At 38.0% G+C, this 14888-nt stretch overlaps 1 protein-coding gene across 1 annotated transcript; it reads left to right on the top strand.

The window, feature by feature from the left end:
- Positions 1 to 4131: 4131 nt before the first annotated feature.
- Positions 4132 to 14495, top strand: CUNH5orf34 (chromosome unknown C5orf34 homolog). Its single transcript, XM_054283958.1, has 12 exons — positions 4132 to 4326; positions 4601 to 4690; positions 6795 to 7435; positions 8084 to 8179; positions 9238 to 9361; positions 10231 to 10322; positions 10540 to 10609; positions 10907 to 11077; positions 11474 to 11562; positions 12298 to 12390; positions 13178 to 13218; positions 13959 to 14495. Exons 1-12 carry the CDS (start codon positions 4132 to 4134, stop codon positions 14147 to 14149), a joined length of 1893 nt encoding a protein of 630 aa, XP_054139933.1. The 3' UTR covers positions 14150 to 14495.
- The last annotated feature ends 393 nt before the right edge of the window (positions 14496 to 14888 follow it).

Below are 14888 nucleotides of genomic sequence, written 5' to 3' on the forward strand. Positions count from 1 at the left end.
TGTTTTACAGAACCTGCCAAAAAATGTAAACCTATGCCCTGTAACTTAAAATGTTGTGTATATACCATAGTTTATTTTGTGAAAAATGTTTTTTGAACAATGTTTTGGCTGCAATAAAAATTATTTAAAAGTTATAATTGAAATTAAAATTTAATGGGGAACTGTCCCATAAAACTTCCTTGAGGAAGAAAGGGAAAGAATAATGATCTGAATTTGCTTGCTTGTTTGCTTTAGTATATATTGGGATTTACTCATCCTATTTACCATATACACTATGTCTTGCATTTACTTCCTCCACTTCCCCTCCAAGAAGAGTATGATCCAAATAAGAAAGAAAATTTCTTTTCTGTATATCACAATCATGAAAAGTGGCTTTTGAAAGTTTTGTGTATGAGTTTTTGTTTTGTTCATTTCCTTTTTCTTCTTCTTTCAAAACACACATGGGTGAGGTCTGGACTTTTCTTTTTTCCTGGAATAAATATGTTACATGTTGATATGTGAAAAAGCAAGCAGTATTTTGGAAGTGAGGTGCTTTCAAGATTCTTGGTTCAGATAAGCTTATTTTCAAATCTACAAGAAAAAACTATTCTGTAATTTGTTGTGTTCTTCAAGGTAATAGTAATACAGTTATGTTCTAAAACACGCTTCTCAAGAGTATGTGCAGTGCTTTTTTTCTTTTGCTTTTTTTTCTAGTAATGTATCTAACATGTCTAACCTTTCCCAACTCCCCTGTAACTTTCTTTTATTCTTCTAATTTTATGTAGTTTGATTTAATTTTGTACTTGGAGTAAATTCATATATTTCATAAATGTTAACATTCTGAAGCCAGCTGCTCTTTTTTTGACTCCATATAATCATGTTAGTTTTCCTAGGATACTCCATTGTCGTTGTTGCCAAACTCAGTTGAAGTGTTTCCTGTTACCTGTTGCTGGTTAGACTTGATTAGAAATCGTTACCAAAACCAAACACAAGTATTTCCCAACAGTTAGCTACTCTAAAGAACACGCATTGTAAATATGCATGTAAATAATTCTGATAATATTTCACTGTTATTTGTTTGGTTAAATAAGTTGTGCATCTGCTAGTAGAGTAAGCAGTGGCTGTTTTCTGGATGTTTATTTAACATACTTATTTAGGTTGGAGTTTTGGAAAATAAAATTTAACTAGCTTTATTTCCTTTGGTATAATATTACTACCTTGTCTTCTTGCTTTAAAACAAAAATGATATTTTATCTTCTTCTGTCTTTCCTTCACTGAGCACTCCTTTCTCTTCTTCAAAGTACACAATTGCAGAGTCTATTATGTTTTGATTCTTGCTGGAAAACTAAAATGTATCAAAATGCAGTATGCTCAGAAAGACTGTATTAGCATTCCAAAGTCTTTAGACTAAAATTCAGAAACTAGAAATGTGAGAACTAGATGACTTTCATATACATATTCTCTAAGTTGAGCACAATTTTCATACAAAACTTTTAATCTAAATACAGGTCAGACTTCCTGCTGGCTTTACAAGCAGATGTCTTGTGGAAATTATTTTTATTCAGAACTTACAATCCAAGGAACAAGCATTCATATATGCTTTACAGTAAGGTAACAGTGACTCAAAGGGACATGCATTTTACATGTTTTAGTTTTGCATGATTTGTGGTGAGTCATCTTTTTCTGTCAGGTAGCTGTCAGCTCCAGATGTAGTGTCAGCTTGTGGAAACAGTAATTTTATGAGTAGATAAAAAGCATGCCAAATCCTGGGGTAGAAAAAATCAGGAACTGTATATATAGAGAACAGCTCAAGTCAAGTTTGCAATGCAAGGTTTTTCCTCCACTGAAAATATTAAAAATCATAAAGTGAGACTTTCATTCAAACTAGTGTAGAAGTTTATAGTCTGTACATATGAACTTTGTAGGTGCTTTCAGTCTTTGCTGCAGCAGGGAAAAATTGGTTTTAACGCTGTCCTGCTGCATTAAAAAAACAGGATGATATTTTCATTAAACACTCAAGTATTTCCCACTTATCTTAAATCTCAAAGAACTTCACTACAAGCTAGTGAATGTGAGAGAGCAAAAGAAAGCAGCAGGTTTCTCACTGTCAGGATCCCCTTTGCTGCTTGTCTGCCCACTCCTAATCACCCGTTGTTCTGTGTATGATAGAGATAAGTCATGAGAGATTTAAAGGTTATTTCACCTGAATTTTAGCATTTACAAATTTCAAGTGCAATGTGTAAAAGTGTTTCTTATCTACTGGTTTCTGAACAATGCCTTGCAAATGTACAACTTTTTAAAAATATGTGTTTTCTTAATGGCATAATGGTAAATCAGTGAAGGCACAGAAGCATGGAAAGCAAAATTTGTGGGAGATGTGAAGCAAGATTCTTTAGCACTGGTTCTGAAAAGAAACAGGCTTCACATTCAAATTTGAGCATGAGACCCAGGCTTTGCAGATCAGTAAAAGTGTGCACACTATTTCCTACTCTTGACAAATTATTATGATTTAGCAAAAATGTTTAGTATTTGAAAATCACACTTTGTTTGAAGGAATTTCAAAATGGGCTGCAAGAATGCTGCTTTGCATGTGCTTTGTTGTTGTGTGATTTTCATATCCAGAAATGCAGCTTGTTCTCAGTATTTCCCTTTAAAATCTGCAAAGAAGTTCTTGCTAGTAGCCTTTGTCTTTTTTTTTTTTTAACAGATGACATCACTGGGTTTTAACTGTTGGGTTTGAGAATAATTGTACCATTAGAGAGAAGCAAGACTGGCCCAACCACATGCGGTATCACAAACTGCACATAGCTAGGTTGTTTTCTTTTTTCAATAGAATAATCTGTTGTGGCACTGAATGTTAGTGACACTCGGTCTGGTTTGTAATAGTAATCTTTATTTTCCACTGGGACATTATTTCCTTATCACATTCTGCTTTTCCTTCCTACTGCACACAACTCATTGAATTACTGACAGCTGAAGTTTCCAACTTCTCTCTGACTGAATTATAGTTCTAATCATCCAGTTATCCAAATCATCTAGTTGATACCAGACCAGAAAATGGCATTCCAGCCAAAACTCACGGAAGATACCCTACTGTACCCTGAACTGCTAATTTGCCACTTCAGCCTGTGTCACCTACTTCCACAGTTCCTATGCTGAGGGTTCCAACCAGGGCAGTGAAATTGTGAGCAAAATGCAATGCATCATCCATAAATAATAATATTCATAACTCATTCATAATCCCAATATATACTTTGAAACTTGCTTCTGACAACTACTGAACAGAATAATACTCATTAAAAAAGGGGTATTCGGAATAGAATCAGGGTATTTTGATGCATGGCTGTGTCAGCAGCCACTTGACTGGGTGTTGATCTGCTCTCTGCTGAGACAACAGCTGTTGAGAATGGAAAATTGTACTGAATGCAGTCGGTCAACCTGAGGAACCTGTACTTCCCTAAGCAGGTTAGGGAGCTAAGAGAGACCATATGGACTAGTGGGGATATTCAACTCCATTTGCTAAGGGCTGGGAGTGGGGGTTGATAATAATTGTCACTCAGCTGTGAACTGTCAAGCCACTTTAAACAGCTTTGATTGAACTGTAGGTATGGGTGGAAGGTGTGTATAATAATAAAAAAAGGCAACTGTCATCATGTTAAAATTGTCCTTTGGCGTCGTGGCCTTTCTGTTCAGAAAGGGCTTCTACCGCCCAGCTACAGAGCTGTGTGTTGGCTCACCGCGCCATTTTCAGCAAATAAAAATTTTAAAATTTATTAAGAAAAAAAAAATTACAAGGACACCGTGAGCAGTTCCCTCAAGCTTATTTTACAGATGTGTGTACGGAATGCGCTCATCTTGCCTGAGGGATCAGGAAGGCGCGGTTACCTCACCGGCGGAGTGAGCTGGGGAGGAGCTCGGTGAGAGATCAGGTCGGCAGCACATCGGGAGAAGCTCGGGGGGAGTTTGGCTGGAGCTCCGGCGGGAGTTCAGGCGGAGTTCGACGGGAGCTCGGGGGCGGAGTTCCGGTGGAAGTTCAAGCGGAGCTCGTGGGGGGGGTTGGGGCGGAGCTTGGTCGGAGTTGGGGCGGTCTCCCCGCCCCGCTGTTCCTGCCGTACGGCGGCGCGGCCGCGGTTCTGGCTCTGCCTCCGAGCGATGGAGGCGGAAAGGCTGATGGTGCTATTCGGGGACGACTCGGTGGAGGTGCACTACGCGGAGGGGTCCCGCTTGCTGCTGTCTCCGTGCGGCTCCGAGTATCTGTACGAAGCGGCGCTCCCCGCGGCCGCCCACTCGCTCCAGCCGGCGGAGACCACCCGCCAGCGGGTCGCCTTTGTCGTCAGTGCCTACCGGGTATGCGGTGGGCAGTGCTTTTGGGGACGGGAGCGCTGTCCCTCGTCCCTGCGCCGTCCCGGGGAGCATCCCTTGGGAAGTGCCGCATTTGCCTCCCTGCTCGGGAACGGGCCGGCCCGGGGATCACGGCCCCAACAGGAGTTCATGTTTCTCTCTGTAAAAAACGGAGCGGGTTTCATAACCTCGCCTCCACAAAAAGTGTGAGATCAGCACAAAATGTTATCACTGCATGTAAAAATCGTAATGGGGTTTGTTTTTCTCTGCACTTAAACAGGAACAACTTCTACGAGCACTAGATTTCCGGAACACGTTTTCTTCTCGCCCGTACTTGGCTTCACGTCTTATACCTCCAGAAAGAAAAAAGGTGATATTGCACATTAGGCGAGTAATGCTTTCATAAAAAAGATTATTCAGCGGATTTAATATAATTTCACATGCCTGTGTGTGAGTACAGGCCGTGAAGATCTATCGAATGCGGTTTGGCTAATGGAGTTGTCATCTTTCTTAAATTACTGCCGTTTTAAATTACAGTTTTAACTGTTACTTAGACGTCTGTTAAAGCATTTTCTTTGTAGAAAAAAATACTAAAACTTAGTTTATTCCTAGCAAATGTAAAACCTAGGAATTTTTTGTGTTGTTGTATTTTGGCAGTAGAAACTTTTCAGGGAGGTCACACTGCAACAGGATGGTATTTTCTGAGGCTGTCAGATCTCCCCATTGGAGTACCCCTGTGAAAATGCTGCTGGGGTCTGTGGGAGGAATGGAACAATGTCCAGGTCAGACTGAACATCCATGCAGAGAACAATTTAGCATTTCTGGAAGCTTTGCTCCAGATCAGTATCTCTCTGGGTTCCCACTGAATATGAATGTCTGCACAGCGTGGTGGGAATCTTAAGACAACTGATCAATCAAGCAAGTTTTAAAGCTTTTAGACTGACCCTTCAGTAGTAACACCCTTCGTGCTAATGTTTAGCTGCCTAAAGAACTGTCACTCAGTGTCACTATGTACTTAATTAAAAGACAGGAGTCCTTACCAGTCATGCAGTCAGTGCAAAGAGCTGATGCTCTGCTCTTAGCACTGAGGAGTAAGTTCCACCTTCTCTCAGGCCTTGAACAATCTAACTCCTTTGGAGATTGGCTGGGTTTCTAGACTGTTTTTAACTTACAGCATCCCTTTTGACTACTTGCTTCAGGAGGCTGAAGGATAACTTTCCTAGGCCACAGCGAGCACTTGACCATATTGGTTGGCTTCTCCCTCACACCCCTTTTCTGTTGCTTTGGTTTCTTGCCCTTCACTTTGAGAAAAACTCCTGCTTTTCATAAAGCCAAAATACTCTTTTTAGAACTCCTGAGGTTGCCCTTGTCCAGCAATTTACTGTCACTTTATTGTTGTGTGGCCTGTTATCAAACAGTGCCCGTGTTTTCAAGGCCCTTGCTGTTTCCCACACTCCAGTGGTCCACCATAATAAAGTAAGAGTTACTAAGCTTCAGCTGCCATAACAAATTGTTAACGAGCCTGACAGGGCAGCCCAGGGCCTAGCAGAGTTAACCTAAGGCCTGAGGCCTGTTACTACCATGACAATACCTTCATGGGCACAGAAACACTTAGACTCTGTTACTTGCCTTATCCTTGAGTTCAGAACAACCCGTTCCTGTGGTGTGCTTAGGCTCTCATTTGGCCACTCCAGCCACCCACTTGTCTAGACAGCTCCCTGAGGGAGATCTCGTCAGTGGTCTGGGCAGTTCAGAACTGCACCTAGTATTCAAAATGCAGGTTAGCTGTGAATATGTATTCAGTGGTACGTTCAGTTTGCTCTTGTTCCATTCCTAGAACTTGCAAACATTTCATACTGATTAAATTGCTGGTGAGCATTGAGTGTGTTTTCATGGGACTGAGAATTACAACATGAAGATTCTGGTTGGTGGCAGTCAGCTCAGAGCCCATCCTCCTATATGGAAATATATATAACTATATATAGTTAGGATTGCCTTTCCTCATTGAGATAACATTAGGTTTATCTCAACTGAAGTTTTATCTGCAGCCTTGTTGTCTGGCATTGGTTATTTTTTAGTGTCCTTTTGCAATTCTTTATCAAATTTACTGATAATTGCTCTGAACAAGATAATTTGGCCATTCTGTCCCTTGTTTCTGAAGAGGCCGATGGAAGCACAAACATATACAATTGTGCCTGATCAGTTGCCCATGTACCTTACTAATTTATGGCTGGATTAAATTAAAACATTATTGCTTGATAGAACTCTGTTAGTACAGGAGGAAGCAGATATGAAGATTAGATGTTTTGCTTCCTCTGAGCTCATACACGCAGATAAATACAGAGCAACATTTCTTGCCATTCATCACCTTGCAGAAGGACTGAATTAATTTAAATGTAAATGCTTCATTGAATTTCTGGGAGGCATGTAATTTTTGTCTTGCTGCAATATTTCAATCCTTTTTCTTGTATTAGATTCTTCTCAGTGATATCTCAGAAATTAAATGGCCTGACCCTGCAACAGCTGATCTGACAAGATGTTTAGACAATGGCAGTGTGAAGATCTCATCTGTAGATGGCTATGCTCACCTTTACTTGTCAGAATTGCAGCAAGAATTTGCAGTGGAGTTCTTATGCAAAGTCAGCCAGTCATCTGCAGCATCCTCATGCTCCTCTGAAAAGAACAGCAACTATCAAAGCGGAGATCAGTATGGAAAACCAAGTAAAAATTCTGCTGAAGTCTCATCAAAACAAAGAAGAATAGAGAATAGGGATAAATGTAGTTGTGCTGAAGGTAGGTATAGGGAACCAGCCAAACCAAAGGACCAAAAAGATGGAGATGGAGTGCCTTTGTTCCACACAAGTTGTTCTCCTGAATACACATGGGTTACACAGCGTTGGACTGTTTCCTTGTGCCCGGAAGAATGGAAATACCCTTTGTCCTTGGCACTAAAATGCTGTAACATACATACTGTGGAAAATGTTATAAAGACATATGAGACAAACAGCTGTGCAGCTGTTGAAGGTGATGTTTTAGCAGACTCTGAAACATATGAAACAGTTTCTTGTTTACCTACAGCTTTGCCACTCAGCTGCAGAGCCCCACATCTACACAGGTAATTTAAACTCTTTACTTTGTCATTGTTATCATATGCTTTTCAATTCTGCATTTTGGATCTTCAACTTCTAGCAAAATAATTGAATACTAGCTATAAAAAAAAGTTTAAAATTACTATCAGTTGTGGGTCTTTTAGAAACTTCTTCAAACTTGACTTTGTAAAACCAACATTCTGTAACCTACTCTAATGAAGCTATAGTGATTAGTTCAGTTTTAAAAAAATATATTTTCTGACATGCTTTATGAATATGTAAATGGAAAAGAGATTATTGAAAAAAGAACACAGGTGTTGTATTGGAGTGGGTTGCTTTTTCTTCTTGTTTTGAAAAGAGTATCTCTGAAGTGGGCCAGTGGCATATGTTGTCTCTCAGCATCACTAAAAATAATTTAAAAAATCATTTGCATGATTGAGAAGTTTAATTTGGTAAATAAAGTGGATCACTAAGGAATTGGAGGTCTCTGAAAATATGTGTCAATTTATCATTTGAATAAGTGTGCACACTTCAGTTCTAGTTACAGAAATGATTACCAGCAAAAACACACACACACACACACACACACACACACACACACACACACACACACACTCAAAAGAACAACCAATATATGGACTTAGTGAGGCTGTCATTCTATTTTACACACACAGGTGGGCGTTCTGTGACTTCTTTAAGAATGAAGATACAGATGAGTATTCATTCCATCAGCTAATTCAAGTTGTGTGGTGCCAGGGTGTTTTCTACAGGTATGTAAGAGGTCATCTGTTATCTGGAAGACTTTATTTGTATGGGAATTAAGCTCTAAGATGAAATGTCTTACTTTGTCCCTTTCTTGCTCTTTGAGAAATGGAACACAGTCTTCATGTCAAAGTCTGTTTCTGCTTTTGTTTCACTGGACTTCTAGCACGGTATATTATCAGGCCTGAATCTGAAGTCATGTTTAAGTGATCTGATAATCTGATTTCTTAAAGGTTTACTGGACAGCTGGAGTTACCACAGATTTCACTTAAAATAATGGTACTTGGTTTCTTTGCAAATTAGTTCTCTCCCCTTGCTGCTGAAGACTTCACAGCTTAGAAGTGTTTATCTTGGTGACCTACATAATTCACATGTTCAGCTGTGGATTGTCCTGGCAAGTCACCTTGTCCATATGGTTAAGGAAAAAAAAAAAAAAAAACCACAGGGAAAAAAAAAAACCAAAAACCAGGACTTTGAAATTGCTATAACTGCTATTAGCACCTAAAAGTCTTTGATAAAAGCATCAAAAGCATCACTGGTGTTTAGCCCTTTAATCTTTCTGCTGAGTGTTCTTAATTTTTCCTCAGTATAATTCCTAAATTTTTATCTCAACTAAACAAAATGTTTAGCCACACTTCAGAGTTTTTCAGAGCTTTTTTTCTCAATTAAGACCTTTCGATTGTTCAGGAGTTGTTCAGTCCGGCATTTTCCTGTGTACACTAGATGTGGCTGGTCTACTAAGAAGGTTGGATTTTTCTTTACAGGATCACTATGTTTTGTGGAATGAGCAGCTCTTGAAGGTGTTTACCTTGACGCAAAAAAGCTTTCTTTAGCTTACTAAAATCCCACCCCCTGCATATGTCAAACAGCCTAGTAATATTAATATTCTCTGTTAAAAGACATTATCAGTACATTCTACTGTTTGTGAAACAGTAGAAATTTTTAACATCTGAGTTGCTGAAAATGTGTCTCTGCTTATTGTTTTCTTCAGGTTTAATAACATGTTTTGCTTGTCTAGTGACACAGCATTTTAAATACTTGCTAAAAATCTTATTATTTTTCTTAGATTTATCCATGGTAGGACAAACATCACAGAAATTTATCCTGGTGGTGACTCATATTTCAAGTCAGAGGGAGAATTTTTGGGAAAATACTTTGTACGTTATGCAATCCAAAAAGGAACAAAAAAGGTACGAAACTATCTAAAAACTAGAACTACTTAAAAGGATGTTCCAAATTCCTTCAAATTAGCTGGTTCCTTAAGACATTTGTCTATGCAGTGTGTAGTGAAGTCCCTACAGTGGTAATTACTACAATGCTTTAATCAAGCTATCAGTCATACAAAAATATGAGATTGTTCCTTCTGTTTCAGAAGGTATTTTTGTAAATTTTACACAATAAGAAAATTTTTCCTCATTGTAACATTTATTTTATCAAACTCAAGAGTAAGATTCTACAACAACCATTTTCCATGAATTTAGAAGTTTAGTCTTGAAACTAATGTATTGATTAGAGTTTAATCTCTTTGTACTTTTTCAACCTATGACAACTTGGAAGTGTTTCCTACTGTATGAAGACAGAACCTAGAAAATGCAGGTTTTGCTCTGGCTTTGCTGCAGACCAGCTGTTCAGTGCTGGAAAAGGATTTTGCCTCTGTGCCTGTCTGTTAAGATCCCCCAGAGGAGAGGTCCTCTCAAGTGCTAATTCAACACCTTGGTTTTTTTAAGCAGAATTAAGGATCAGATTTGTACTCTTGGAACGCAATCTTTAACTTGTAGTCAAACATTGCCACTCAGTAATGACCTGTAGTCTACAGTCTGATGAGAGAAGTTCCTGGTTCTTACTGAGTGTAAAGAAATGGAATATTTTAATATTTTTTCACACAGGTGTAGGCTTAAGGATACAATTTTCAATCAGATATTTGTCTATGTTCTGTGGCAGATTCAAATGTGATTATAGTTGGCTTCTGGGAGGTTAGAAATTTCATAACTTGCTCTTAATTCTGTTTTTATGCTACGGTACTTGTAACTAACTTATCTTCTTTCTGCTCTTTACTCAGATGGAAGAAAAGATGTATTCAGTGAGCAGCCTACCTCCAGATGTGCCAGGACATCCATACTCAATATCCTCCATTATTACTCAGGCAACCAAGTAACTTTACCTTTGTTATATTAATTCTGCTGACTTAGAAAGGACAGGAGTTAAAATCACACAAAACGCTTCTTATTACTTTAAGTATAAAAATTAAAGGAAGTTATCTTAGCACTGAGGGTGTGTCTAAACGTACAGAACAAAATTTTCAAGTGCTTAGAAGACATAGTAGGAATTAAATGCTTAATACCTTGTCTGATTTTTTTTCTCTCCTCAGAATTCTTCAGTATTGCTGCAAAACAAAACTGTCATTAAGTCATAATTATTATCTCTGCTGCTGGAAAGGGGTATGTAGCTGAAAGTGTATAAATCTTGCAGTGTTATAAGCATGATTATACAGACTGTAGGGAATAGGACTTAATCTAGAGCGAAGAATGGTGAGTGTATCCTCACAGATAGGAAGGCAGATATTTGGAAACCAAAAGCATGGATTTAAAAGTTACATTTAAGAAGCAATTGCATGATGAAGAGAGCTGGTTGTGATCTGGAAAAACAAGTGAATAAAATATCTGGAACAGATACAGACAGTTGTAATGATGTAAATAGCCTTTCTTCAAGTTTTTAATGTATTTGTTTGGTTCTAGGTATCTGAGGCTGATGGACGAGAAATGTTGCCAGTTTTGCTGCATGAAAAGGTTATTCCCAGCACAGGAAGACTAGTTGTGTACTCAGATCATAAAGTCCATGCTTTTTTTTGGGATAGGATGATCCTGACTATGATTTGGGATTTCAGCTCTTCCTGTAGTGAGATCCAGGTAACATGTGACTTAGAGGAAGGACTATCCATGAAAAAGTGTTACTAGGAAATTAATGAGAATACCAAACAAAAGTTCTGATACCAATAAAATACAAAAACAAAAAAGACTTTGAGAATTCTACAAGTTTGGAGACATTTTTACACACTTCTAGAAATAATTTATTCTTGAATAGCACAAAGGAAGAGTTGGGGCTGTGCCAGGTTTTTGTCCCCTGCATTTGTAATAGCAGACTTTAGCAGATTCTTGCCCTAGCAAACCACAGACTTGCAAGTTTTTCAAGTGGATTGTTCATATATATTTCATTCTTGAATTGGCATATTATACTTGCTTAGTTTTTTCTTTGGACTGCAGCAGAAAATTAATATTTGAGTTTGCTTTTTATTTTCTTCTAAGATAAATGAAGATGTAGGCTGGTGTAAGTTAACTACTCCTGATGGGCTACAGCAGCTAATACAAATAAGTCATCCTGGAGTCTATGAAAGGTAATTTAAATTAGTTGTTCAATTTAAACAATTTAAATATAAAATTTTTTCTTTATAAATCCTCTTAGATGAAGAAACACTATTTTCTGATGATAAACTGGTAGGCGTGGACTAAACATGTAGTGATAAAATCTCCATCTTATTTCTGGCAAAGATTCAAGACCTGTGTGACTCAGGGCCACTGCATGCTGTGATTCCATTATAACTGTTATGGCAGTGTCTTTCTAGAAAAATATCTAGAGCTGCAACTTGGCATTTACTACAGTGGATAAAAAAAATCAAAAAAACCCAAAAGCATGTGTCCCATATAAAGCTGATGTACAGAACTGAACAGCACTTTATGTAATTTTTGCTGTATTACAGATAATGACCTCTGCCTACAGATTGTTTTCTAATCTGCTTACTGTAATTACAGCCTCATTATTGGAATAATCAGAAGTTTTCTGTGCTGCATTTTAGCATGGAGATATTCACAAACAAAAAATTAACATTTGTACACTGTTCATTGCAAAACATACAGCTTTGTTATAATTTACTATAACTGTATAGATCTAAATATGAAAAAGATTCTAGAGAAAAAATGGCAAGGCAAGCTAGGAGAAAAATACAGATTTTGAATCATAGATTTTTCTTTCAGATACAAGTGTATTCCTTAGTGCCTTCAGTTTTTCTCTCAAAAATGGAGTTTATTTCTTAAATAAATAACTACTTTTTTGAATTTTCATATTAACACAGGTACATCAGAACAGCAATAGAATGGTGCAGAAGTTTGAATGAAAGGAAGGAGATTGCTGAATATCCTGTACACTCCATAACTGAAGAAAATTGGTATTCATCTTTATCCCAAATAATTGACTATAAATAACGTTGAAATCAAAGCTCAAAAATATTATAATCTGAATTTTATATCTTGCATTTCCTAGTGGGCAAAAATGAAAATTTATTTTTAAAGTCTATTTATTTTGTATATGGTTTGATATTTTTCATCCAGTGTTTAAAATGTTCAGTGAGTTTCAGGTTAAGGTTGTTTCGTTGTGCTTTGCCTGTCTTAAAAATCAGAATTATGGTAACTTTGTCAAAGTCACTTAATGTTACAAAGATGGTGTCTTGCACTGTAAAGATATCAGACCAAGAAAGATGTTTTTTAACAGAACATCAAGCATCTAAAGCAGTACTTTGAACTGCCTAATGACAGTTGTATCTCTTGCTGATGTATTTTTCCTTTCTAATACATGCTACTGACCAAAAATCTACTGACATCATCTGCAAACATTAGGATATTAAAAATGTGCTAATTGAAATCAATTGCAATTGCACTTGTTACTTAAATTATAGCAGATTCAGCTGATGAATTTTATAGCATCAGCTATGTTATATTTATAGCTGCTGAAATGAAAATTCTATCTCTATTTATACATACTTACAGCAAAGAGACTATTCTTAGAGCAGAGACCAAATTTTTGGAAACACAAATGATTTACAAATGTCAGCCATTGAACTATGGTATCAAAGACAGATTTTGCTAATCTAATTCTCAGTATTGCTGGAAACTGTCAAAAAATAAAATCTGAAGTAGAAAATACCCTTGAGAAATAACCTTTCTTTTTTTGGACAGGTCTGCTGATGCTGAGCTTGAAAAAATACAGAGATTTAATTGTATCCTTTTAAAAGCTGTAAAGATCTTTTTCACTTTTATATTCTGCATGTTCAAATCTGCACTTTAGATCATCAAAGGCTCTCTATCCTGATCTTACCTTCTTTTACTGTATCACTTTAAAAACCTAATTTTCTTACTTATCTTTTTTGTTTTATCACTTATTTTGTGGTAAAGATTAAAAAAAAATTAAAACAGTGTTGAAGTACAAAACAAAAATGAAAAGTTGCCAGAAAACAAAACTCTTCAATGTGTATTGCATCAGTTTTGCTAAGAGTCATCTGCTGATCTGTTCTTGAAAGAGGATCAACACAGTTGCTTTTGGGCTTGTATTTGCAGTACAGTATCTTTCTGTTTATCAGCTACCTTAGTATTGTTCTATTGTGTTCAGCCAGCTGGAAATGTGCACTGTGCTGAATCTGCTTAAAGCCACTCTAAAACTGTCTTTAAGCCAGTGTTCAATTCCATTAGTATGAAAAGTGCATGCTGTTAAACTGAAGTGTAACACCCTTTTTCTTTTCAAAGTAACTTTTGGATAAATTGAAGTCTAAAAGACATTTTTCTATAAATGTTGTAGACAGTTTTAAGTAATACCGTCTTTTTCTTTTGTTACCTATGTATGTAATTACCATGCTACAAAATGTGAGACTTTGCAAGGCAGAATGATTAATACAAATGCAGAGTCTAATTTTTCTCTTTAGGAGGAAGAGTCTGAATTTTTTTCTTAACAAAGTAACACTAGTTTTATTAGAAAATAGCAACATTCTGAAAAGGTCATCTGCCACAAAATCCAATCCATCTAGTATCACTGTCAGACAAAAAGAAAACGGGCGTGAGACCGAACTCAATGAAGATTGCGTCTTGGAAGCTTTGGAAAAAACTTCTAAAGTCATTCAGGATATTGAATCGCTGCTTGCCGCTTCTGGGAGGTGAGGCCCTGTGTTCCCTGTCCTGACAGGAGCTGTCCCAGCTGTGTCTGAGGAGGCTCTGCGGGAAGACAGGAATGAAGGCTGAGGCCAGAGAGACAGGCTGCCGGTGTATTCCCGGCGAAGTGTGTAAGGTGCCAGTATAATATCACTAATAACGCCAGTGCTATATTTGGTATAGGCAGAGAAAACAGTTGCGATAATGGAGCGCTGCTGTATAAATAGATCAGCCCTGACCTGACAGTGCTGCTTTTAATGTTTGAATATATGTTCGAATCAACTTGAGTGATGGATTGCTGCTGGAATGACCAGGGTGGACATGGCAAGTTTCCACTGTAAAAACGTGCTTTTGTTCAGATGTTCACACCAAGAAGTCTTAATACTGAATAAAATGTTTCCCAAATGCTTTCTATAGTGCTCTCTATGAGTAAATAAGTACTAATTTGAGGACAGAAGACGCTACTCTTCTCTGTGGTCTGTCAGAGGCGCACTATGTCCTAAATGACAAAACACTAAACTCTCATCATCGATGTCCCTCCCAGCATTTAAAGGAGCCAACGCGCGAACACCAAACTCTCCATTTAATAATCCAGGAAACGCTTCTCCCTCACAACAAGCGCCGCTGCCGGCGGGGCTGGGCGGAGAGGAGGCGGGCCCGGGTCCCAGCCTGCTCCGCGGCCACGCATGCTTCCTGACCGGCTGCCCGGGGCGCTCTCCAGCCCGCTGCCTCCGGGCTGCCCGCCCGC

This window comes from Melozone crissalis, unplaced genomic scaffold (assembly GCF_028551555.1).
Source record: "Melozone crissalis strain CALT ecotype California unplaced genomic scaffold, PUWL_Pcris_2 ptg000005l_1, whole genome shotgun sequence".
Lineage (NCBI taxonomy): Eukaryota > Metazoa > Chordata > Aves > Passeriformes > Passerellidae > Melozone > Melozone crissalis.

What these genes read in the sequence shown, in the direction of transcription:
- CUNH5orf34 (XM_054283958.1), top strand. Translation starts at nt 4,132, where the DNA reads ATGGAGGCGGAAAGGCTGATGGTGCTATTCGGGGACGACTCGGTGGAG. An exon ending in AGAGCCCCACATCTACACAG is followed by an intron (nt 7,436 to 8,083) that starts GTAATTTAAACT and finishes TTACACACACAG; the next exon opens with GTGGGCGTTCTGTGACTTCT. An exon ending in ATCTCTGCTGCTGGAAAGGG is followed by an intron (nt 10,610 to 10,906) that starts GTATGTAGCTGA and finishes GTTTGGTTCTAG; the next exon opens with GTATCTGAGGCTGATGGACG.